This window comes from Haliotis cracherodii, unplaced genomic scaffold (genome assembly GCF_022045235.1).
Source record: "Haliotis cracherodii isolate W230 unplaced genomic scaffold, xgHalCrac1.p SCAF_12, whole genome shotgun sequence".
NCBI lineage: Eukaryota > Metazoa > Mollusca > Gastropoda > Lepetellida > Haliotidae > Haliotis > Haliotis cracherodii.
Genome location: NW_027266267.1, coordinates 36,959,975 through 36,987,685, shown reverse-complemented (window position 1 = coordinate 36,987,685; position 27,711 = coordinate 36,959,975). Strand labels below are relative to the sequence as shown.

Genomic DNA, 27,711 nt, shown 5'->3' with positions numbered 1-27,711 from the left:
GTAATGGGGTTTTATGTTGCATTCAAGATTATTGCACTTATGTGCCTGTTTTATAGCGCCAGCCCACTGAGATACCATGTATGGGTATCCCACTACACATTACACAGACCCTTCGTCGTTTCATCCCCCTGAAAGCCAGGCAGAGTAACGGCAACTACCATCTTTTGGTATTCTCTGAACAGTCTCTATCCACTGGGCCAAGGAGGAGAGCAATATTGTTGCTTCGGGACTTCAGAAATGGGCTTCACACTTTGTAGTCATGTTTGGAACTTAAGCCAGGCCTTTAGTATGATTTGCTTGTTTCTTGTTTAACAATAGCAACATTCCAGCTTTATGACGGCAGTCTGTAAATAATGGACAAGACAAACAAGTGATTGATATCAAGAGCATCGATCCACGCAATTGGGATCGAGCATTCAGTGTGATGACGTGTGAACCAAAGCTGCCCACTGCCCCCATTTGAACCATGCGAACAAAGTAATGAACACTCTTGGAAAGAAAAAAAAGGTTTATTCAGCATCTGCATCATGTCTTGATGATTAAGGCACTTGAGTCAACGTTGACAATGGACAGAGACAAAAGTGTGTACAAATAGGACAGAAACATCACTACTGCTGCACAAACAACTTCACAGGCTAAGATATTGACAATACAAACTCCAAATACCAGTTTCAGTCTCCAGTAATTTCTTACACAAATATTTTCTGACTAATCAGTCCCACAGAAAGGGTGTTTCCCAAATAACTTTTTGCTGCTCTGACTGCCCGAGCTGTAACGTTTCGAAACAGACCTATGACTGTCAAAGTTCATAAATTATTTTGAAGAACGTTGAGTCAGGAATAAAAGATTGACATCTTGACAATATTCTGCAATGTTTCGGTAGAATCTGGTATTGGTGCAGCAGGAGGACGCAAGGATGAAAACACGTAATTTCATTTGCGGTTTTAACACATCCGCCATCTCAGCACAAGTACACGCTAGAGGTATAAATCACTCAACCAAACTCATGTAGAAATTGAAAACAACAACAGTAGCTCTAGAGAAACGTGAAAACAGGACAGTTAATACTGGCAGAAAAACAACATGGATTTCGAAACAGCAAAATTTGAATATCTGTAAGATCACTGACGATTATGAACAAAGTTGAATTTTTATGCAGACAAAATTGCTATAGGGCCATGATGTCTTTGGACAACTACTTGTCAACTAGAAAAATAGACTTTATTTCCTGTAATTGTCAATATCCTTTAGAACTACTACTGATAATTTCAAGTGGAATTCATAAGTCAGCATCCTGATAGTGAGCTACAGTTCTTACATAGACATCAGACAAAACTCAAAGGAGGACCACCTGTGACTTGATACCATTGCAGCCTCCATCATTAACTACTGTATGTTGCAGAGTCATGTTAACAGAGCTTCAGATTGCCAAGGGACCCAGGGCAATGACCCCCCCAAAAAACAAATGACCCTACAATTTAGCAATATGGTACTCATGGCTGATATTTCAGGTACCATAAGTATCCCAGGTGGTGGGCAGTTTGGACTGTTCTATTCAAATTCTCAATCTGATGCTATGTACTACTTGTCATGACAACACTACAAAAGATCAATAGACTCAAGACATGGTGCGAAGGCCTTTAGAGAAGCAAGGTATTTTGCAGAGCAGATCATAGACATTTCACCTCCTCACTGGACTATAAGTTCTGACAGCAAAATCCTGTTACATTGAATATAATTACAACTTAACCTAAACAAGTACCTGGTGCAGGTACAGCCTCAAATTATTGACAAACACATACCAGTTTGTCAGATCATCTTTCTGGCATTTGAGAAGCTGTAGTATCAGTGGAGACGGCAGATTTATTGACTTAAACTTCTTTATTCTTTCAATGCAAAGTTTTGGTCCAGATGCATGTACCCATATCAAGCAAGCAGCTACTGTACTAGTCAAATCTGTCTTCAGGTAATGCCACAAAATGTAACTTTGCTAGACTATCGCTAAATCAATGTCTATCTTGATAAATGTTTGGCACTGTTGCAAGATAAACTGTCAGTGGCCCTATACAAGTAAGAGATGCAATGGCTATGATCTGACCTGCTAAGACTCGCCTCGCTGACATACAGAATGCGCTTCATGTGCATGAACACCTTTTTGTATGGCAGCGAGATGAAAGTAAAACCAGAAAGTTGTCATCTACCCTTGATAAAAAAAAAAAACACCATTCAAAAATGGTTCGTTAACTGTTAAAAACAGCTCAACAACATCTCAAGTCAAACGTCTGAAAAAAGAATCATGGAAAGAGTTAGAATGTAGCATAAAAATGTCAAGTTGCATCCTTGTACACAAGTGTTCCAAATGTGAAGCTTATGAAATTGTTATGCAACAATTCAATTTCCTAGATTCTTTCTTCAAGCTGGAATTCAAGGAAGAGACCCAAAGTTTAAACCATAAGATTCATTGTTCGATAGAACCGGGATTCAAACGTAACTCTTGAAATAATTTATCCTCTATTCGACACCCTCCGAGAACGGGCCATGTGAAAATAGAGCTTACATTTGACTTGATCTTCCAGCAATTTTCATGTTGATGCTATTTCTTTAGTAGTCCCACCCTCCCAACAAGTGTTACTCCCTTCCCTTTAAACATGGCCATAGGCCTTATCCCTCAACTTGCAATAAATGTGAACTGACCACATCACACAAACCTTCTCCAAACTACTAACATTTACGCCAGTGTTGACAATGAAGGGTTCAGAATTTGCCTGAAAGGACAGACTGAAAACTGCACGGTCCCATTCCACAAAGTACAGCGACGACTATCAAAACTCCAGCTCTCCAGATCTGTGTCCTAGCGTTTGTGGATTGGGGCACTTTCTTCCCTTCGAGAACATTTGACCTTCTTTCAAGAGCATAAATACAACAACCCAGCACATTTGTTAATATTGGCAATACCAACCGTCTCTTTTCATGCCCTTCCCGTCAAATACAAGGATTTGATGTCGGCTCACAATTTTGTAACATTGATAGAAAGCAGGAGAACAATGCAATGTGATCAGTTCAGCATCACCATGGCAACATCAAAAGGAACGTTACCATGGTTACTAAGGCAGTATCACAGCTGCCTATAAGGACAACCTTGAAAAGTCTGAAGACCACAAAGCTGAATTTAATCTACCTCATGTGCAATGCTGTCCGCTGCTCTCCTGGTTTTCTCCAAACTTAAGACAGACATGTAATATGACTGCATTTGTTTCAACTAGCAGGTAACTTTGTGGTCAATGAAACTTCTCAAGGTAGCCCAAACGTGGTAGAGACCTAGTCTCCATGCTGTGCCAGCAAGCACCTAAGAGGCGGTAATGGTGTATACGTTCAGTTTTTCCTTGTTTCAATGAAAAGGCTTGATAAAATAGTCAACACCTCCTGGTTGGGTGAAGGATCCAAGAAGCCTGTTGATGCTTGCTGACACACGCTAACACAATATGCCTCTACAGGCAGAAAGGAATCACAAATCTATCAATTTCATTTCACATTTGAACTTTTTAATCTCCATGAAATTGATAAGATTTGTGACCTGGAAAATTTTCAAAGTGCAATTTTAAATTGAAACCAAATAAATAACTTCAAACTTATACATATGGCCCAGCAGAAATAAAATTTATATGGTTCCTGCATGTTATTGTGACAGTCTGGTATAACAAACATACATGGTAGGTCTACTAAAACAATGGGCCATATTTGTGGACACAACGGTTTTCTTTTCACGTTAATTTCAAAGCTGTCACTGGTGTCCAACCTGAATGATGAAACAATAAAATCTTTCTTTAATCAACACTATCATTTCCCAACAGCATCAATCACAACTAAGTGTGCTCACAGAACCTTATTTTGGCAACCACCACTGTTGATTCAAGAAATATGAGACTGTTTCATACATCCATATTCTTAGGTAACACTTAAAAGTTTTTTTTTGGTAGTTTGTATTTTCTGTAACAATAAACAAAGTTACCCAACTCATCCCTGACTTCAGAAGAAACCATCATTGGGACTTGTTGTTTCCATCGACCGTTTCAATATGCTGATGGTGAAAAATAAGGGAACCACTGTGTTCAATGTAGATGCTTCATATGAACGAAAGACAAATGTAAGATCTCATTCTTCTCCAACCTGCCATCTTCAAGATACCTACAGGATTTCATGAGCATTTCTACTACTTCTTTGTTCCCTCATTCCTCACCATCAGTATCTATCTTCACACACAAATATCGGATACACTCAGCCATAGGCTGAAACATTTTGATTTTCGTAATCATACCGAGTGTGTACGATTCTTATCAGCCTGGGATAAATTGGGTATAATTCAGAATGCAAGTAATGCGGTTCTATGTAAGGGGAGATTAGTCAGTCATTAGTGTCATCAAAAGTCAAGCTTTCAAATCCTACAATATTCTTATTCTAATATTTTTCATAATTTGAAAGGACTGACAAGTTGTTTCTGTGACGACCAATTGCTTTCAATTAAATACTTTGCAAGTTTGGCATCTTCGTAACAAGATTTTTCAATTACCCATGGTTATCTATCAAGCATAGAATGATATGACGAAATATCTCTCATCACATACAACCAGCATTACATCTTTTTTTATACTTAAGTTAAACATGTTCAGCTTCCATTTGTTCGGTCAACAGTCCCTGCAATGTCCTTGTCCATGTGGGCCAGCTTGACAACTAACTGCCCTGCAAATGGTCAACCATCCTGTGTACATGTGGAGAAACTACTAGCGGTGGTCAAGCGGACCTACATGGACAGTTCCAAAGAGAGCTGATGACCAAGATGTGGCAGCTGGACACAAGCCTCTCATCTGTACATACTCCACAGACATCTCTTGTAACATCCCTGTAAGAACCTGAAAAATGACTATCTTGTACATTAGAATTCCACAATCATGGACAAACCGACAGGTCTTCACCTTCATGTCTACCATACAAACCAGATTTACATCTGAATCAGACTATGTTGGAAGGTTGTCACGTGGAACAAGAATACCATCTTTTTGCCACCATGTTGTAGTATACAGATGAGAGGTGGTTTTGTCCCCAGTGTTGAGAACGATTGGTTACCCTTGTTAAGAGTAGATTTTCAACCCTGGGACACAAGAGTCGTTGTCTCTTTGAAGAGTTTTGTGATTTCTTGTCTCTTAGCCATTTCATGATCACACCCCTGTCAGAAGATAGCTGGTCAGCACTCCATCTGTCCTGTTTTAGTCGAGTACTGGCCTGGCCTTGCTTACTCCTCACACAATTTGTACGGTCAGTGGCTGGTCACCCTGACTCGGCTGCTGGCCGCTCACCAGCATCAAGAGGTCTCTATCCTCACAATGTATTGCATGGACGACGATGACTTGTGGCCTCACAGCCATGACACACTGATTTCTACATCAACTGTACAGTGTCAATGAAGTTTAATGTTTTCCTGGGACTTCAGTTCGTCAACAGTCTCCATCACTCAGTCGTAACATATGCAATGAAAACATGCTGCTCGATGTCAATACTGGAATGAACATGATGAAGAAGAATCCATTCCCAGTGTACAGGCAGCACATGACGATTGAGCTGTCGCCTTCTCGCACAGATAGGTCCGTACAGAGCTGTGCACCCTACTCACGTCACACAATACACGATGATCAAGTGATATGTAGGTCATGAACCGACTTCCATGAAATATTTACACAATGGTACCTTGGCATATCTCAGCAGGAGGCAGCAGATTTGTTCAGAATGAAATGCACAGTGCACACTGCCCTAGGTACTGGCTTGAGAGTCCTATCTCATTTCACATTTGCTAGCCAGTACTTGAGACAACATTAGTGTGCATCATCACCGCCACAAATCCAGTTATTCCTGGGTCAGTCAGTCTGTGCTATGGAAGTCCCTCAACATGAGAATTTGTCTGTACAAAAATATATATTACAAACTCTCTAGAAGTGGAAAATTCATCAGAACTAAAGTCCAGCGAGGCAGGTGATCCATTACATGGCAGAATTGTCAACACTTGTTCTATCAGGCTCACAGTCAAACACACCTCGTTAGTCAACAATTCCACCATACAAAAGCACAACTAAACCGCATTTCACATCAACTACATTCAGATCCCCAGCAGTCCTTACACTGCCAACAGAAGCCATCAGTTCTTACACAGCATACCATGGGATGCCATGGCTAGTTTTCAAATCCGCATTGCATTGCATTGCTTAAGTTACTTTGGCATTTCAATGAACAATGGTTAGTTCGGGGTTAAAAAGTCTTCAACGACAGAAGATCAAAATAGTTTTTACACAAGTCAAAACAAAGTCAGTGGACTTGTTACTAGTAACTGTGAAAAAGCAAGGCTGATTTTTCACCAGTTAACACATTGTGACCTGCATGTATTTTCAATCCCCTGGAATTTGTTTCCCCGTTGTGAATCTTGTAGGCTCACTGCAAAGCAATGGTAAAGACAGGCCACGTCCATGCATAAAGATTATTTTTCCATTCATCATATTGCATGTGTTTTTTAACAGCTCTTGTATAGTAAATGCTATGTATGGTTGCAGGGCTCGATCTAAGGAACTTGAATTAACTTGCACCAGGTGCATGTTGACATGAAAACCTAGTTGCACCAGACAAAAAAACCAGATGGCACTGTTACCATAAATTTATCAAAATTGAAACTTACACATAAACTTGAAGTACCCAGTTTGACGTTAAGCCCAATAATGCATGACAAATAATACATAACACACGGATTATTGATGTCGTATGGTAAACAAAGCTTAGAGGTAGTGAATGTTTTGTGTAAGTGTTAGACACATATTTGAAAGATTTTGACATGCTCTTCGTGCATGTAGACTTAAGCATTCAGGTTTCAATTTTCAATAGTAAGTTGCACAGATGCATTTTTTATATAGCTAAATCGAGCCCTGGGTTGTCAATGCATATCCTATTTAGAGCTATTGTTATGTCATACGGGCAAGCAGTGTTTATCCGGGCAAGCTAACAGTCCCCTCTCATGTGAAAAGTTTTGTTAGAAATATGTAGCCCATACATGCAATAGCTTTTGTCTCAAGTTATTTTGCCCATTGCACAATGACATGCAAGAGGCCTGTCTTTAGCTTGTCACAGCTCCCTATGAGACAGGCAATCTGTATGGACCAGTTGGTGTGAAACAGATTTAATTCCCGACAAGGAATGAAGATTATGATTAAGGAGAGTGATGAAAGTTCTGATGATATTTCCATGGCTGCAAAGTATTTTATGTACAGTACTGCTTCAAATTGAGTCAATGTAATTCCAACAATGGAGAGCTGGGCAACAGGGACAATGCAAGACTGTATCTTGGACTCAGATTGTAGACAGTTTGCCTGTGGGAATCCAGATGCAAATTAAACATAGCATTTGTCAGAAGGGTTCAACTTCTAACAAGAAAACTTGTCAATTTGAGTGTAGGATCGGTCAAGGATTCCAGTCTCACAAGTTTGGTATTCTCCAGAAAGCATTTAATTCACGGGTAGTCCTAGTCTTCTCATTGTTTTTTTCTCAAGTTTTTCTAACACAACCCAATCCTAAACCATCAGAAACAAATGAGCACCATTTGAACGCACGTCTTCAAATCTTAGTCCTGTCTTAACAAGCAGACAGCACTCAGCATGCACAGAAAGTAAAACTCAACAGCTCCAAACAAGAAACACTGTCCTCATACTTCCAGCAACTGCTTCGTCTTCAAGTCCTCCAAAGCGCAATCCTGACATCTTTCAAATTTGTAATCATGAGCTGAACATCAAAACTGGAAGTTGCACTCAGACAAGGCATCAGCCTTGTCGTTTACAGTAATAAATAATAAAATAAACAAAAACAAAGAGCACTCCAGCGCTGACAATGGCTTGATTTACCCACTGTTTGCCGGTAGGTCAGGCTTGGGTGTGGTACTGCTGCTGCTGCATCTTCCGCTGCATCTTCGTGTGATAGGTACAAGTCTATATACAGGGTTTGGCATTTGCTGTAGTCAACAGAGGGAGGAGGGATGGAGGGAGGGAAGTGGGGAGAGGGTGGGGCTGGACGGTGGCTGATTCAGTTGCCCCCGGCTGTTGCCCCTGTGCGTGGATCATCATCATCCTCTCTCTCCATTCCGTACTCAGCCACATACAATGAGGGGTCAATCTGTTTGGGGATTGGTTTGATTTCTGTGCCCAGTTCTTGCTCGATTTTGTGTAAAGCGAATCTGAAAGATAGATGTGATGACATGTGAATGTGAGTGAGTGAATGAGTGAGTATGGTTTTATGCCGCTTTTAGCAATATTCCAGCAATATAACGACGGGGGGACACCAGAAATGGGCTTCACACATTGTAACCATGTCGGGAATCGAACCCGGGTCTTCGGCGTGACGAGCGAACGCTTTAACCACTTGGCTACCCGACCACCCCTGACATATGAATGAGGCGGCGTTCGAAATAAAGAATGGTCTTTGAGTCCTTGAGATGTTCTGCTAGTATCTGAATTCAGAGAACCTGTCAATCTTAATGATTAACTTCAGAGTAATAACAAGGAACATTAGACCTCTATGCTTCAACACTGACGCTAAGGATAGTAACATATCCAGGTAGATCTAGGTCCATAAAAATATATACTATTTTGATGTGACGTAACATCAACACATATTGATGATTTGAGATTTTCCGAGCGCGCGCCTCGGCCTCGGTTTAACGGCTCATCGTCTATAACGCCCACCAATTATTTGGACCCCATTGGTAGCGTTATAGCGAGCGATCACTGTACTTCACACACACACACACCAGTAAAACATCACTGCATATTATCTCTACTTTGATTAAATAACAGAGGTTAATTCAACAGTCAAAGCAGAACATGATAATTTAGACACAACTAAGGCAAAGAAAGGGCTTCTATTATACAATGTGAATTTTTGAACCATGTTCATTGGCCTAGAAGCTGTCATTCGATAGAAACACATTCTGACTTAGGGCTGATAATTTTCAGTACTGTCTTGAGTTACTGAAAATAGAATGGGAATTTCCCAAAAGTGGTATTCCCCAATTCTAAGCCAATCAGAAGTTTCCCTTTGTTTGAACATCCTGCTGATATTGTAGTTAACAGTTTGATCTGTTCAGCCTTCTTGCGTCTCTACAACCCTCAAGTCTACTACCATATTTACCTGTCATCATAAGTAATCAGATTTATGGCAACGCCAAGGTGGCCGTATCTTCCTGATCGACCAATTCTGTGGAGGTATGTTTCTGCGTGCTTCGGGAAGTCAAAGTTGATGACAACATTGACAGCTTGAATGTCAATACCTCTCGTAAACAGATCTGAAAATAAACAAACCGGTGTGCAATATTCCAGTAACACCACTTTGAAGGGTGTGTCTGTGTGATGCAGGTTCACCACTTTCACAAAATCCACGAGCACTGGTATGATGCTGACAAACAAGGCACCATTATCAAGGTGAATCTGATATTCCAGGGATTGATTTAACAACAAATTCGTATGTAGCCAGCAGGGCTTGCTCCTTTCAAATTTACTGGCCCTTCTCCAAACTAACTGGCTTGCAAATAAATGATGGAAGCCGCCTCACAGCCAAGTTACACACGGGAGTTCTAAAGATTTTCAAACTCCTCGCACGTCTTTTTATGCACACTTCAGGTTAAACCTTGGTTTCCATTTGCTCCATTTTGTGGCAATTTATGAGCAACTAAAGAAAGTGGTTGTACACAACAATACAAAATGGATACCGGTTGTGTGATTGTACCGAGATGATCGAGAGATCTCTTTCTTAGAGTTAACCATTCACACAACCTCATCCCCCTAAGTATTTCCTCATCGTCACAAAATTCAAGAGCTGTGTCCAATGAAATAAATAAAACGTACATAGTGAAGGGTGAAATTTTCAGCAAGCCTTTTGTAATTGTAACAGGCAACAGGCCATGAGCCAGCAGGCCAGAAGTTAAAAATCGACCCCTGTATTCCAACCCACAACCCAAGGAACAAGCAAGAAGCAGTTGAAATGCTCTTATTTAGGATATCAACGCAAGACTTGTGGAACTACAAGATGGACGTAGCAGGTACCTGAGCAGACGAGGTTGCGACAGAGCCCCTGCCTAAAGTCGTGGAACACACGGTTACGATGTTGCTGGTTCATCTTGGCATGGATGTAGTAGCAGGAGTAACCCAACTCTGTAATCTTCTTGGCCAACAGCTCCACACGGTTTGTCGAGTTACAGAAGATGATGGACTGGTTGATTTGGAGCTGAAGCAGGAAACAGTTACAAAATGATCAAACAAACATTCAAATGTTGAACAAGTTTCCAATCAAACAGCAGTGCTTGTAATGTTTGAGCTCTCTTTAAGCCTGATGCCAAGACTAGACTTCACATATTTACCATCCCCAAACACACTCGCGTGATATATGTGACTACTCTTAGGTCGAATTAACAAGTTTTCACTGTACATGAACTTAACTCCATTTTCAGTATTGGTAACATCAGCAGTTTGTCTCAGTAGCAGAACTGAAGTATTCATCATTAAATGGAGTGAACAGATGTGTGCTACAAATGGCCTCAAGAAACCTGAAGTGACTTAGTGGTGCTTACAATGTTTGTTTATTATCATATAATTCATAACATGACGTCTACACAACATTGCTCTACCCTTGGATGAGGGGCGTATGAATGACACATTTTCTTGTTCATACATTTTTTTCATGATTATATTCTTGAAATGATGTAAACGGGATTATTTGATTACCCTAACGAGGACACAAGTTTTCAATGTACATGAAGTTAACTCCATTTTCAGTGTTGGTAATATCAGCAACTTGTCTCAGTAGCAGAACTGAAGTATTCATCATAAAATGGAGTTTGAATTCATTTAATCTAGCATAAAGTAGCCACAAAAAATTATTTGATCATAAAATTTAGCAAGTCAAGACATTAATGAGACCAACAAACTTTCTGATGTTTCAAGAGTTTTTTAAAAAATATATGTGTTTTAACTTCTTTTTTTATTACAATAACTACTCAAAAGTTAACAAAACCGAATATAACATTCTCATATTCTTCTGAACTAGCAGATCAGCAACACCTTTCCTTTGAGAATTCAGTGATTCTTGTTCACCAATGCCAACAAATAGCATGTAGTGCTGTGTAATGATTTCAGTTTCAGAGTTCCCTCATGTTTTCAGAGATCTAACCAGGATTCCAAATCATATTTTTTCTCAAATTGGTCTGTTAACATTAAATACATGTCATTATCTACAAAGCCATCATGTCTTTACAGTATAACAAAGTGGAAAATTGTTATTCCAATTTGGGAATTTTCACCGACATCTGCTGCAGACATGGTGTTTGTAGCATTATATACAGAACGTTTCACCAGTTCCAACTGTATGTGAACGTAACTCCATTTTGGACAGATGCACCATCCAATATACCAAGGAGGCGATCATCTTTTATGGTTAAGTTATTTTGGCAACAACTACTACTGCCAAATTCTACATGTTGTTGGAAATTTACAGTTCTACTTTTGATTTATCATGACTGTATTGGGAAATGTAAGTCCTCACTCCATTTTCAGTGTTGGTAATATCAGCAGTTTGTCTCAGTAGCAGAACTGAAGTATTCATCATTAAATGGAGTGTGGCTTCCCTTCTATGAAACAAAAGCTACACTAAGGTTCTTGTGAAAAGCCTCTTCCCGCAAGCAGTGTTATTTTTTTGTTATTGATTTGTCCAAGGCTAATCAATTCAAATCAGGGATAGACCAATAGTACCTAAGTCAGACTACTGTGACCAAGACAGACTTGTTGCTCCCACACCAATTCTATTTCTTATAGTCAAGAAAAGGCCTGCAGAATTGTAATAGCTGGATATGACATACAGTGGTGTGTACAAAAGTTCAGGTGTACCACTTGACTTGTAACATTTTACTATTTTAGGGGTATACACGATTTCAGGTCAGAAAATCATGTCCACACTATTACTGATAAATGCAGTGTTTGATGCTTGCCGTAAAAGACGACTTTGCTTGTCATAAAAGGCGACAAACGGGATCGGGTGGTCAGGCTTGTTGACTTGGTTGATATATGTCACAGATCCCAATAGAGTGGATCGATGCTCATCATATCAATCACTGGATTATCTGGTCCAGACTCGATTATTTAAAGACCGCCGTCATATAACTGGAATATTGCTGAGTATGGCATTAAACAACAATCCAGCCTTGACTTACAAAATTGGGGTCCAGGTGACCCGCCAAAATTAGTTTTAAGGGTCATTGTAGGCAGTATGAGGTCTCCAGTAAAGTAACGAATCAGTGATCATGTGGACAGTGGTCATGATGGATGGATGAAATGATAGATGCCCATAATTGCTCGATACACTGTAGCTACATTATGATTATTATTGTGCATCCCTTGTGATGCAGTAAATTAGTTTTTTGCGTCAATTTTCTACACTTGTGGGTACTGGACGCACATTTATCTGTCACATAAAACCCTGGTGTCTGATTTAGGGTAGTACTTCGTCACTAGTCCACAGCATTTCATACACATAAATAATTTCCCAATTCCATTTTCAGCCTTGGTAGAATCAGCACTGTCTGTCAGTAGCAGAACTGAAGTTGATCATCACCAAATGGAACTTCCCTTCATATACATGATATAGTGAGTAGACAATGCATTCTCAGGATTAGGGACAATTTGGGGCACCCACGTAATTGAACCAAGGGACCCCAAAAGCTTTAATTCTCAACACTCGGCTTATAAAAACAACCCCTTGACCTTTATGATTTAATTCAAACACTGCCTTTTAGTATTAGGAGTATGAAAATGAAGGTGTCTTTGTCACAGCCCTGATGTTAAAAGTCAAAGGCATCATGGATCAGCCTAGTCCATAGTTTGCATTCAACTGAGTAATTGCAGGTCAATATAGGTAGTTTTATATCTTATACACATACAGGCAAAAACTGACCATCTCCAGTACAGTCAGTTTCAAAGTTGTATGGGTCCTTACGGCCTGTCATAGATTTACATGTCTATTTATTTGTCACAATAAGCTGCAGTTTTTAAAATAAGGGCTTGAAGAGTTTAGTTGGGGTAAACAACTTCTAAAGTTTGAGGGTGCTGAAGGCAGCCCGGCAATATTTTTTCTCAAACACTGTGCTGACATGAAATGCCATTAGTGGAAGGTACTATTCTGGTGGGCAGAGGCTACGGCAGCACATTACAGGGTAGACAAGCTGCATTTTGACCTTCCAGCGGTAGAAACAAACAATCTTAGTCCACCAGTCCTTAAAATGATAACACAAAGCAAAACCCTTACAAATTGCAAATTTCTACCAGTCCTTATGATACCTTAACTATTGGGCACTTTGGCAAGGACTACAGGACGAACGCTAATTTCTAATGCTGCCTTCAAGCATGTACTCTTAGTATCAGTCACATCAAGACATTGGCACCAGATCCAGATCAAGATCTGTTGTTGACAGGCATAGAATACAGTGTGTTCTTGTTCAGATCTCCATTTTCAGTGTTTGTAACATCAGCACATATTCTCAGTAGCAGAACTGAAGTTATTCATCATTAAATGGAGTTGGCATATCCAAAACGTTCTCTTAAAACTGCACACATTGACAACCCCAATGTCAAATTTGGCCAGTTTAACATTCTAAGAATCTTGTATAGGGATTTGTAAATGAACTTACTTCTAACAATTGGTGCAGAAAATATTCACAATTCAAACATGTCAATAGAGCAACCACTGGCAACATACTTAAAGAATAGAGAGGCTTGACAGGGATTCAGTTGGGAGTTACACAAATAATCCAGTGAGTCACAATTTGGAGACTTAGTGTGCACAATTTTAAAGTAAAAATTCAGAAATAATTCTACTTTAAAAATCCAAATTGTGATAAGTAACAAAAAGAGTTTCTAAAGAGTACATCTATGTCAATAAATCAACCTGCAATGCACAGAAACAATACTTAAAATGATATGGCTATCAACAATTACTCTAGTGCTTGCTCCCAACATCACAAAAAGATTCAAAATGCAATCCAGTTGGAAATTAAAATTCACATGGAACCTATTCCAAAGGTTTCAAATGTCAGATTACTTGCTCTCGTAAGCACCATCTCCATTTTCAGGAAGGGTAAAGTCAGCATAATCTTCAGTAGCAGAACTGAAGGTACTCATCATCAAATGGAGACAGGCATCACGACTGTTTTACAAATTTGCAAGAAATGCTTCTAGCCAGCAAGAGCTCAGAGTGATCTTTAGTCAGCCATAATCAACATGTCGAGTTATAATGATATTATGCAACAAGAAAATCAGTACAGTGGAATCTGTTTAAACAGGATTCTGACTTATACGAATCTTTCAAAACCAGATCATTTGGTCTGGTATTGACAGATCCTATCAGTAAGAATTATTTACTGCAGACTTGGGCCCAAATATTGGCCTCAGAGTAGGTCTAGGTAAATCCCTAGACTAAGCGTTTATTCTGTTTAATGCTGGCAACCTCACTAACTTATCCGATCCCTAAATCTAGTCATAAAGGGTACATTAGCAGGAAACAGTCATTATTAGGCACCAGATTGGGATCATAAACTTCATCAAATGATGGACACAGCCTCTACTCCAGACCCAGGCTTCTATTTTTTGACAGAGGCGTGTATTGGAAGCCTGGCATCTAACAATAACACTTTTAAACAGTTTTTTCAAACTATCAAATATATTTACTTTCAGATATTCGATTAGGGATGGCATGTAAAATATGCAAAAAGGTAGAATCTAAACTTAAAGTCATTCAAGTGTGTGCCAACCGTGCTGGTGGTCATTCAGGGCATCTGATCCGAATCTGTTACCTCACACAAACATCTAGCCACACTGACCCAGAATCCACACCGGGCTGTCACGTGTAGTCACGTGTTGAACTTACCTTTGAAAATAATGTGTTGAGACAGTGAACCTTCTGTTTTTCTTGTACAAATGCATAATACTGTGTTACACCCTTCAGTGTCAGTTCGTCCATCAAGTTAATCTCATAGGGGGTTTTCAAGTGTTTCCTCTGCAATACAGACAAGCATTCTTTGATAACACATGCTCAACTCTGGGTATGTCGTAACCATTATCCAAAGTTGGACTCCGTTTGTCGACATGTCTTATGTGTGCAAAATCATTTTATTCCCAATTCTAAGTTCTGTTCAGTTGAAAGAAAGCTATGACATGTCTACTAGTTGAATTTGGTTAATATCTATTAAGCGAAAAAAATAATAGTCTTGGTTCTCAGGCAGCAGAAAAAACAACAACAAAAAAACACTTCCCGCCCACCAGCACTGTATTTTCAAAAGTCATTGCCTGAGAGTGTGAGTGAGTTGGGTTTAACACCGCTTTTAACAGTATTCCAGTCATATCACGGCGCGCCAGCTTAATGTGGGAGGAAAGCCCGAAGTGATGCAGGTCTCAGATGTTTACCACTTCGGTGAAACCCACGAGCACAGGTATGGTGCTGACAAACCTAGAAACATAATCGGGCGAACCGGGATTCGAACCCACAATCATAGGTTTCTGGCGTGCCCAAGGGACGCAACTCTGCACAGCGAATCGCGGCGCCTTAGACGACTGGGCCACCCGTGCCGCCTCATTGCCTGAGAACCAATTCTTTTTTTCTTTTTTTTTAAAGCCTTATCAGTGTTCAACATTAAATTCCTGTGGCTTCTGACTGCCTTAACGATTCTGGAGCCACTGCACTTGAATGAATGACATATCATTTGTAAGAATTAAGAAATTTTATTTTAGTACTTTAGTTGCAAATTCACAGTTGGCAGCTATGTAGTATGAATCATTACAATGCATGTATTATTTCTGGTGTAACACTAAGATTGCTAAGTCATACTGACCATAAACTGCTCCACAGTAAGAGGGAAGGTAGCCGAGTAGAGCAGGATTTGTCTGTCTGGTGGTAGATGGCTGATAATGTTGTCCAACATCCCCTTGAAGTCCTGAGACAACAGCTTGTCTGCCTGAAGTCACAGCATCAACACTGGCTCACACACTTCAGTGATTTTGACACAAAAATCTGAATGTAGGTCAATGACTTGGACCCAGGAAACGTAATAGGTCAATGGCAAAAGTCAACAAGTCAAATCAACAAAAATGATGGAAGAACCATAACAGCAAATCAATGCAATACTATTCGTGATCCAATGATCTGGCCATGAACGTGGCAGTAAAAAAAGCGTTTGACAAAGTCACTATAGCTCGAGACAGTGTTTCCCTATGATACAGAAAATATGATGCAAAGACCTGCGATGCTTAGAATTTCAACTAGATTTTTAATGGCTGTGCCTTGTTTTATTGAATCTATACTGTAAGTAGGACTAATCCTTACTATTTATTTTTCAATTATGAAATTATGATGTGTGAGGCCTTGCTTAGCATTTCTATCGGTCAAAAGTCCGACTATTTAAACAAACCATCTGTCAAATTGAAATTTTATCAGTCAATGACCTGTGACGGACGTCCATCTGAAACCCTGCACTTCATACTCATAGCAACGATATCCAGTTACTTTAATAACTGGGCAATGAGAATAAATAGTATAAATAGAACAGTATTTCAGTCATGGTGTGTTCGGTGAAAACCCATGGACAGGGTTAGAAATTGGCACTAGTCCTATAGTCCTTGCCAAACTGCCCAATAGTAAAGGTATCCTAAGGATTAGTAGAAATTTGCCATTTTTAAAGGTTGTGCTACATGTTATCATTATAAGGACCAGTGGACTGAAACTGTTAGTTTCTACCGCAGCATGGGTATAGTACTGACAAAACTAGGGTAATTATTATTGAGAACCAGGATTCGAATCCATGATCACAGGCTTCAGACGATTGGTCATGTTCTATAATAATCCCCCTGCATAAAAAAGGAGACAAGAGTGACCCAGATAACTATAGAGGTATTTCATTAATGAGCATTTTAGGAAAAGTATTTACTACAATATTAAACAAATAGAATTTCAAAATGGGCGACCATGCGTGATAAGATTCCTGAATTTCAAGCTGGCTTCAGAAAAAGTTATTCCACCGTAGATCATGTATTTACACTATATGCACTTATTCAAAAAACCTTGTCACGGCGTAAGCATAAACTGTATGTAGCATTTGTAGATTTTAAAAAGGCTTTTGATTCTGTCAATCGCTTTAAGCTATGGACATGTCTACGAAAAGCTGGTTTACGTGGGAAAATGTTTACTATTCTAAAATCAATGTATTCTAATGTGAGATCATGTGTTCGTTGTGGGGATAGTTTAACAGATTTCTTTGATTGTCCTTTGGGCCTAAGACAAGGCTGTATATTGAATCCGATCTTATTTTCATTTTTCATTAATGAATTATATTACGAAATAGCTGCCAGTGGTAAACATGGTATCCAAATGTTCCCAGATTGGATAGAAATATTAATGCTACTTTTCGCAGATGATGCCATTTTAGTGTCAGATACTGTTGTCGGTCTTCAAAGGCAATTAAATATTTTAAGTATGTACACCAATGAATGGAAATTATCCGTAAACTTAGAAAAAACTAAAATTGTGATCTTCAGAAAAGGTGGTCCAATAGCGTCGAAAGAGAGATGGTCATTCGATGGTCAGTTAGTCAATATAGTAGATCACTACTCATATTTAGGAATCTGGTTCTCACACACAATGAATTGGAAAAAATGTGCCCTTGACTTGTCCTTGCGTGCAAAGAAAGCTTTAATAAGTGTAATGTCTGTTTCTCAAAGTGGGATCGATGTCACCTAATATCTTCTTTAAGCTTTTCGATACCCAGATACAACCAATTTTATTGTATGGTTCTGAAGTATGGGGATTTCAAAGTTATGACTGTTTAGAGAAGGTTCATTTATTAGCATGTAAAAAGTTTCTTTGACTCGGATCTTCTACACCAGATTGCATGGTTTATGGTGAATGTGGTAGATACCCATTATATGTTAATTCTCAGATCAGATGTTTAAAATACTGGTTTAAAATTCTTCATATGCATGAACAACGTCTCCCCAAATTAGCTTATAACATGCTTCTACATTTAGATAACATGGGAAAGAATACTTGGACATCGCATATAAGAAATCTTTTATTTTCGCATGGTTTTGGTTTTATATGGCTATGTCAGTCAGTTGGAAATGTAAATATGTTTCTTAATGAATTTCGGAATCGGTCTATAAATATGTTGTACCAAGAATGGCACTCCACTTTAGAGGATAGTTCGCGTTATGAATATTACAAAACTTTCAAGACTTTACTTCAACCAGAAATATATTTATCAGTACTCACTACGGAAAACTTAAGAAAAGAGCTAATTAAATATCGACTTGGTTTGCTAGACCTATTTGTAAATGAAGGAAGAAAACTGTCCATTGAAAAATGAAAAGAATTTGTCCATTGTGTAAGCTAGAGATAGAAAATGAAATTCATTTTGTGTTTGTCTGTCCATTTTACAATGATCTCCGAAAGAAATATATAAAAGATTATTTAATAGCAATGTCACCGATAAACGCCTTTGTAGTTATGCTGACGACAAAGAGCGAATCAAATATATTAAATCTTTCTCTTTATATTAAGCATGCATTAGCCAAAAGAAATGAATTAATCAAACAACGTGTATATCCCAATGTGTAACAAATGTAATTGTATCTACATGTGTAACTCTTTCTTGTATATGGGCCGGTGGCCTTTTGTACAATAAACTTCTTTGACTTTGACATGCCTAACACACACAACTCGGCAGAGTGGCACCTTAGACAATGATAATTGATGAAAGTGATGCAGTGAGGCTGCAGTACGGCAAATAGATTACAATTTATACAGCAACTACAATCTGTAAATGACATTCAGCCACAAAAGAAACACTAAGATGACCATTAACTACCACACTTCAACATAACACATGACAGTGAAGAGTATAAGATAGCTTTGTTGTACAGGACCCAGTACCTCAGTGCCTCACTACAACAATGGCAGAGGATCATAAATTCCACTTCTCCATTTTCAGATAATCCCAAAAGAACATCATGATAATCAGCAGGATTTAAAATCATGTTTCATCATTAAATGGAGAAAACTGAAATATGGCCTGGTCATTTAAAAAAAACTTAATCCACATTCTCAAGAGTCAATGTCTAGATACAAAATGGATCCCAAATCTGTGTTCGAAATTATGGGGGGTTGTTGGTACTCTTGAGGTATGCTGCAATAGTATATGAATCTAGGAACCCCGCAACTCTTAACATTAGGGTAATGGCTAGCACCCCTTGACGTTCATGCATAATTTCAAACAAGTACCACAAACTGCTTCATTACTGCCTTACAATGGTCAACTGTTTAAGAAAATTCAACATACCTCATCAAGAACTAATATGCCACATTTGCCCATCTTCACCAAATTCTTGTTCATGAGATCAAGGATACGCCCTGGGGTGGCGATAATAACATGCACTGAAAAACAAAGGTTACATTCAAACATATGTTCAGTTTCCATCTGAAAGAGTGAAAATTCTGCGGTCATCTTCTATGGTCAAGTTATTTTGGCAACAACTACTTCTGCCAACTTTTACAAGTTGTACAAGTTGACATTTACTGTTCTACTTTTGATTTGACTGTATTGGGAAATGTAAGTCCTCACTCCATTTTCAGTGTTGGTAATATCAGCAGTTTGTCTCAGTAGCAGAACTGAAGTATTCATCATTAAATGGAGTTTTTTATTTATTTTCCAACACTGTCAACTAAACAAGCACTTTCTGAGCACCGTGATCATTATATCTATCCTGCTCAACTCACCTGGATCATACAACCTCATGATGTCATCTTTAAGATTTGTTCCACCGGTTGTGACCATGACTTTACAGCCCAGATGCTTGCACAGTTCTATACATATCTGACTAGTCTGTAGTGCCAGCTCTCTTGTGGGTACTATTATCATCGCTGAAATACACAAATGTCTCAAATTAGGAAAGAAGTTGAGGTTAATTATGAATCTATGTCCAATATTTGTTTGAAATTCAAGAGGACAGATACCTGTATGACACATGAAAACACTTCTTACAATTAAACCTGAAACTATTTCATCAAACATCAAATAGTTTTCTTTTTTTTGTGTCTGATCAGCCTTTGAAATTCACCCTAGGCAGCTAGCCCGAGACTATTGAATTGTGCATTTGAAGGTTATAATTCTTAACTATTTCTCAATGCTACAGTTTTGCTACAAAAGATAAACAGTGTTAGAAATTGGCACTAGTCCTTTTCTCCTTGCCAAACTGCCCAATAGTTAAGGTATCATAAGGACTAGTAGAAATTTGTCATTTTTACAGGTTTTGCTACATCTTATCATCATAAAGACTAGTGGAGTAAAACTGTTAGTTTCTACTGCTGATAGAACTGAATAAAACTGAGAAGTAAACATTACTGACAAATATCTCCAAGTCGACAATCAGTCAATGTCCTACAATATGAATTTATTTGAAGCCCTCAATAATAAACCTAACAAAACATACATCAGCTTGAAAATAGAGAACTTCGGGATGAGAGATTTGTTTAATATGTTAACCGGGAACTGAACCAGTGAATTGAATGGGTGAAAGTCATTTCATGCCACAGTTAGCAACATTCCACCTTTATCATGACAGCCTGCAAACAACCGAGTTGGGACAGGCACAATAAAAGTCCAGTTTCCACCCTTGCCAAACTAGGCTGGATTTTCTGTGCTGAAACAGGTCTTACTTCGCGAATTGCATCAATTGTGAGCACTTTGATTAAAAATATGAAAAGATTTGGAAAATATCTGCTGACGCCGAGTTGGCGGTAGACATGCTTTGCAAACCCGGCAATGAATCAAAATCTGCACAGCAGTTTATGAACCGGATGCCAATTTTGTTTCGCGATATTGATCGGACTATGCATAGACTCATTAGTCCAGCAAAAAAGAAAAATTAACTCCATAATTCCAGCCTAGTTTGGCAAAGGTGGAAACTAGAAATTACAGTCAGTTAACGCCCTTGCCTCGGGAAGATGGGACAGGCAAATCAGTGGTATGGTCAACTTTGTATGGTCCACATCCCATGCCCTCAGTGCTGATTACACTTTCAGCCATGTCAGAGCCTGACCAGCCCATCTTCAATTCAGTCGTATCTGAAGTCTTACGGCAAGCAATAGGGACTTATTTTAACCCAGGTACCACATAGGGTACACCCAGTGTCTGAAATAAAATGAATTGTCAGGCTGACATCAGGACTGACTGCAGGCCCTGACTAAACTCTTCAGACCCTCATATTACTGTACGCCATAAAGACGAGAGCTGAGTATCGCCTGGTATTTTGCAATATGAGTCTCACGATAAGGACTGATGATACCACTGATATCTTGATACACCACAACAAATAGAAAGAAATGTTGAAATCTATCACCACATGTTCCGCCACGCTTACAAGTTGCGCTATGCAACTTCTGCAATTACGGAAGGTAACTATCAGTCCCTCTTCTGTTTCACATATTGCGATCTCACAAATTAACAATTCAAATATCCTCTGTGTATAATTGATGACATCAAGGGTATCAGTGAGTCAATAATAATGACCCATACAAATTTAAAACTACAGGTCCGACACGATATCTACCTGCCACGGACCTACGGGCAGGTGCTCATTTCAAACACTTGGTATACCAATTTCAGGGAAATAATTAATATTTGAGGTAGGTGAGGTGAGGTGAAATTGGGTTTAACGTCGCGTCCAAGATTATTGCATTTATATAGCGACGTGCATGCACGTGTGTGTGTGTGTGTGTGTGGCTGCTTGTACTAGTCTGGACTGATGCCGATTTATAGTGCTAGCTCACTGAGATACCAAACCGCAGTTAACATGAATACCCCACTCAGACACAGTATACTACTCCGAGCCGACCAGTCCTTGTTTTAGCCCCTTAATGTCGAGCGCCAGACAGGGTAACAACAAGTACCATCTTTTAACATCTTTTGGTATGACGCGGCCGGGGATCGAACCCTGGACCTTCCGCTCTCCGGGCGGACGCTCTACCACAAGACCAAGGAGGCGGCTATTTGAGGTAGAGCTATCAACACTACATTTCGTAAGTTGCAAAGACCCAATAGATCAGATACTTTACTTACATTGTACTTCATCTCGTGAAGAGTCGGTTCTTTCTATAATTGGAATTGCGTAGGCACCCGTTTTTCCAGTACCATTCTTGGCTCTTGCCAAAACATCACGCCCTGTTAGTGCAATAGGAATGCTAGCTTCTTGAATAGGAGAGGGTTTTTCCCAACCTTTCTCGAATATACCCATAAGAAGTTCGCGTTTCAGGCAGAAATCTTCAAATTCATTTCCTTTGGTATTAGTCACATCCTGAAATGACAAAAAAAAGGGTCTCAACATCTCCTTTCATCATGAACATATAGCACAAAGCTGAAAATGATGGTACAATCCTATGGCATGTATGTCACATTTTGTCATTGTTATCTTGAGGTTGCATTTAGCTTTATGACAGTGGCCTGTAAATAATCGTGTCTGGTTCAGGCAAACCAGTGATTGATATCATGAGCAACACTCCACAATGTCAGGGGTGCCATGACACAAAAAGTCAGAGGTACAGTCTGACCACCGATCCATTCAGTCGCCTAATTGGTTGCTTGGGACCAATTCCAACCTGGAATACCCACAATATGTACTAAGGGTGAGATACAATAAATGTGGGCCTATTTATCGATATACCACGTTACAAAACGCAAATCTTAAGTACAGTGTTCCCTCGCTATTACACCCTTCAATATTGTGCTAACTCGGTTTTAGCGTACGGTAACACATGGCTCCCAAAACTTACATTTTTATTAAGCTCAACTTTTACACCGACACTATGTTTTTTACCCATCTAAAAAACCACTATCACCTGTTCACCGTGAGCAGATAACACCGGAAATACCAGTCAACAAATCTGAACTGAAGTACGCAATTCACTTCCATTACTATACTATCTGGTTAGAAAAACGGGTTCATTGCATATCTAGACTTTTGTTAGTAATATTATTTTTTTTCAGTTTCATTCAATATTGTTTACATTATTTCAGCAAAATCGTACATGAAGTGATCGGTAGGTCAAACAACTCATCGTTATTTACAGCAACCACAGTCAGATTACCGATATTGACGCCTTGAAATGAACTTCAGTTGCCAGGGACTGGATAGATATATCATAAATGCCATACTTTGACTCGTTAAAGTCATATCTGTGGCATTTTGACTATTATATGTCAACACAACGTCTTCACAATCAAAATACAATGTAGAGGGGGAAGTCCCTACGGTAACTGGACAAATTGTTCCATATGTAAAAATATCCTGCAATAGCAATAACCTGTACCAAAGTGCTACGCTTATAGTTCTTATATTTTTAAAGTGAGTGAGCGAGTTGGGTTTAACGCCGCTTTTAACAGTATTCCAGTTATATCACGGTGTGTCAGCATAATATGGGAGGAAAGCCCGAAGTGATGCAGATCATAGACGTTTACCACTTTCGATGACACCCATGAGCACAGGTACGGTGCTGACAAAACTAGAAACACAATCGGGGCGAACCGGGATTCGAACTCCCAATCATAGGTTTCTGATGTGCACATGGGACGCAACTCTGCACAAGGATACGCACCGCCTTAGAAGACTGGGCCACCCGTGCCCCTCAAATATATAAAGTAGTAAAAGCTGCAACTAAAGTAACACCACGATATTGGAATATATTATTCCTGATAAAACAATTTCAGAAGCAATTTCATCCGACCATTGAATCAAAACTCAAGTTGTATCATTGGGTACTTTTTAATGGAATCACCAGTAGATTGGGAGAAAACGTGTGCACAGCTGATTACTATTTCCGGCTTAGTTTATGAGAAAATACACGCGGTAATCTTAATCTCTGCATATAAAACATTACCCATGGGAGCAGGAAATACAGTTTTAACGGTAAGTCATAGTGTCTAGTGATGTTTCATATCAAATTTCATATTTTTGACCAAGTTTGTTATACGTGTTGTTCACCTGAATTCACTGAAGGGATACAAAGAGTTTTTCAAAGCGCATAACACTCGATAAATATTCTTTTTACACTATGAATCATAAACAAGTACTTTTCTGGTCTTTTTTCAAACTTTGAAATGTACATCATATCATGTTAGGTAGGCAGAGCATGTACTCTTGTGTACAGGCCAAAACATTGTCGGTACCCAGAGCGCCTCATTGTGTCCCCTAACAATGTTGACATTTTAATTCTTCTGAAAAAGAACCTGAAGTTGAACTATTCACTGTGAAGTACATTGACTTTTTTCTGCTGTTTTGAAACGTGAAGTGTTTTTAAGGAAAGTTAGCACTTTGAAACTTCAGTAGTCTTGTAATCATAAATAATTTTGACTTCCAAAACCATGGAAGATCCAATCTTCACATGCTTCAAGTCTTGAAACTTAGTAAATATTGGAGTACTGTAATCTGCATTTTTGCGTATCGAGATGCTTATCGTATGGGGACCTTCCTTTATCATCGCAGCCCTAATATGTACAATACAATCTTGTGTACTCACAGAGGTTCTGACTCTACAATCTTTTGGTGGCTTTTTAAGTTGGGCTTTCCAACCCTGGTCACTGAAAGTAAAGAGTGAATGAAAATGAACTGAGTTATACATCTTATATGATTCAAACAAAAATAAATAACTGGCACTTTTAAATCTTCCAATCATGATGTTTAGCAGTTAACATTTGGATGAGTATCAACCATAGCAATATTTTCCCACTGCCAGTGCCAAGACTTAAAATATTCTTTACTAGACCATGGATTTTGACTAGTGGCTGATGTTATGTTGTTGATGTATCAGCGTCAACACACTTTGGGTTTCTAACAAATACATACATCGTAGTTTACATTTTCAGCTGTCAAAACAATTCACAAGCTCATTATCATGGGATTTTTAGGCTAATAGGAATCAGATAGGGAGATAGGTTAAAGGCCACACTTAATGCGAAAAGGGATTCAGGTCTCAAAGGATTACTACTTTGGCAGTGTTTGAATTTATGAAGGGTCCTGCGGTCCTTGAGTTTTTCAATGATGCAAAAGACATAAGGGCTGGTTGAATTTTGAACATTTTGAGGCTGTTTCTATGCCATCACTATTTGGGCTGGTCAACTTTCTAGGCTTACTTCTATTCCTGTCAAACCAGAACCCCTAGTATGTTGCTGACAAACCAAAAATCACATTCATAAGCAGGGGATGAAGCAATGATCAAAGGATTCTGGCATTCACAAGCAGGGGTAGATTTAACAACAAACTTGTATGCAGCCAGCAGGGCTTGCTCCTTGTAAAAGTTATTGGCCCTTCTCCAAACTAACTGGCCTACAACTAAATTATTCTACCTAGTAGGAGTCTGAAACTTTTGGATTTCAACCCTAAAAAGTCTAACCATGCACTGTTCAGAAAAGGCCGACCACGAGTGTTGTGGAAAACGACATAGGTTACTCCCTTCTACTGACTGAGAAGTAGTAGTTGGTTTGTTTGTTTATTGTTTAACACCGCACTCAGCCATATTCCAGCTATATGACGGCGGTCTGTAAATAATCCAAGTCTGGACCAGACAATCAAGTGATTAATATCATGAGCATCGATCAACGCAATTGGGATACAATTACATGCATCAACCATGTCAGCTAGCCTGGTCATCTGATCCCGTTCGTTGCCTCTTACGACAAGCATTGTCGCCTTTTACGGCAAGCATGGGTTGCTGAAGACTTATTCTACCACGGATCTTCACAGGTCAAGAAGTAGTAGCCCTTCGGCTGTCATAACACTGTCTCCCCGAATAGGGGTTGGATAGAGATAAGATAATCCAAACAGACTTCCCGCATCCCTTTTTTTCCTAAATAGTCATTATGGAACACAACAGATGCATGTATTATCAATAAACATTAACTTGATCATGTTGATTAGGAGAAATACAAGCCGCAAGTTAGCTCTGGACTTAAGATTTGGGAACAGACTTCTGGTAACATGAATTATCAGATCCATCACAGGTTAATCTTAAAGTTCAGCTGTTGCATTCTGTCGACACTGCCAGCAAAATATATTGCTTTGATATGAATGAAATGAAAGTGAGTATTGCCGAGGACCAACAACTTACTTTGCCGCGGCAGAAGCCTTGATGTCGGCAGCATTAGCATGACTAGTATGGTTGTTTGTATTTTGTAGCTCCACCTGTGGGGAAGCCATCTTGTCAAATACGTCAACACTGGAGTAAGGTCCAATAATCTCCCAAATTTCGTATCAGCGCAGGATCAAGTATCACAACAGCATAGAGACACCTGAAATGAGAGAGGAACTTCTTTAAGGTAAATAACATTGGTGAGGTGGCGCCCTCTGCCCATGAAAATATATATTGAACCTCGATATCTGCTTTGTCTGTTTATTGCTGCGATAAGCAATATTCCAGCTATGTGACTCCAGTCTGCAAATAATCTACTAGGCTATTCATATTGGTGTTTGGACAGTATCCATGTCACAATTTGACGTATGAGATTGTTTTCCAATTTCATAGAGTACTCTCCAACTGACAGAACAGATATTTGATCCAATGTCACCGATATGTAATAGCCTGTTCCAGATTTATGATACGCTTATACACATTACGAAATACATTTTGATGTGGTATCTTTCCAGCGTTGCTCCCAACAATTCGAAACATATTGTTATCCGACATACACGGCGTCGGTTGTGCCTCAACTGACATTATGTTCCATGCATAATAATGTCGAAATTATGGAAACCATGTGAAACAGACTAACATATCAAATATATTTCCATCCCGGAGTAAAGCCGTTTAACATGAACAAAATATTTCTATAAACAAACGGGAAATGACACAATAACCGGTTTTCAATTTCACGCTGTAAACAAATCTAGAATTTTACTGTACCAGGTAGGCGTTAAAATGTTGCTGCTATCGGATACAGGGGGCAGTTAGAGCTAAAATCGAAATAGAAACATGAAGGTCAATTACTTTACTTCCTTTCCAAATTGTCACTTGGCTTGTTCTAACCTTAAAACATCGAGGATGACTTGGATTCGCTAGGTTGACTTACCAATATCGGTATCTAATATGGCCGTCATATATCAGTAGGGGGCGCTGTCACGGACAATTCAAATACAAAATAACTTGTAAAAGAAAATTCATGAACATACAGGAAAGGAAAGAAGCTATTAAAAAAATGTTTTGAATACATTTACACAGGAATAACGATATATAATGAAAAAAAATAACGATCGATATCTGGCCTTGACCTTTGAGTTTGACATTGCAAACTGACTGCTGCTGCCGCCAGCTGATACCAAATCCTTGACAGTGGAAACTTGGACATTGCGTGTTTTCTCAAAGCTGTCCAAAATTGACTGGTTGTGAAGTATGTATATAGCTGATACGGTAGAAGTCAATGTCATTTTCTCACTCGTCCCCATGTTCGTTCTGAGAGTCGAGCAATTTATTCAAAAAGTATGGTAGGGTACTCCGAACACTATGATATTTTGCTAAAGGTGTTGAGTAGCCTAAAACTAAATAATCTATCATCATGGC

General features: G+C 39.1%; 1 protein-coding gene across 3 annotated transcripts; it reads right to left on the bottom strand.

Moving 5' to 3' along the window:
- Window positions 1-490: 490 nt before the first annotated feature.
- Window positions 491-27,270, bottom strand: LOC139458398 (ATP-dependent RNA helicase cgh-1-like). Of its 3 annotated transcripts, none has more exons than XM_071239816.1 (11): window positions 27,224-27,270; window positions 26,266-26,446; window positions 24,679-24,739; window positions 22,226-22,460; window positions 19,885-20,028; window positions 19,448-19,542; window positions 15,950-16,072; window positions 14,989-15,117; window positions 10,122-10,302; window positions 9,211-9,364; window positions 491-8,257 (listed from the first exon to the last, which is right to left on the bottom strand). In XM_071239816.1, exons 2-11 carry the CDS (start codon window positions 26,352-26,354, stop codon window positions 8,107-8,109), a joined length of 1,362 nt encoding a protein of 453 aa, XP_071095917.1. In that variant the 5' UTR covers window positions 26,355-26,446; window positions 27,224-27,270; the 3' UTR covers window positions 491-8,106. The 3 variants fall into 3 exon arrangements, with proteins under 3 accessions (XP_071095917.1, XP_071095919.1, XP_071095920.1); XM_071239818.1 differs by having other exon boundaries at window positions 27,181-27,247; XM_071239819.1 differs by having other exon boundaries at window positions 27,142-27,225.
- Between the last annotated feature and the right edge of the window lie 441 nt (window positions 27,271-27,711).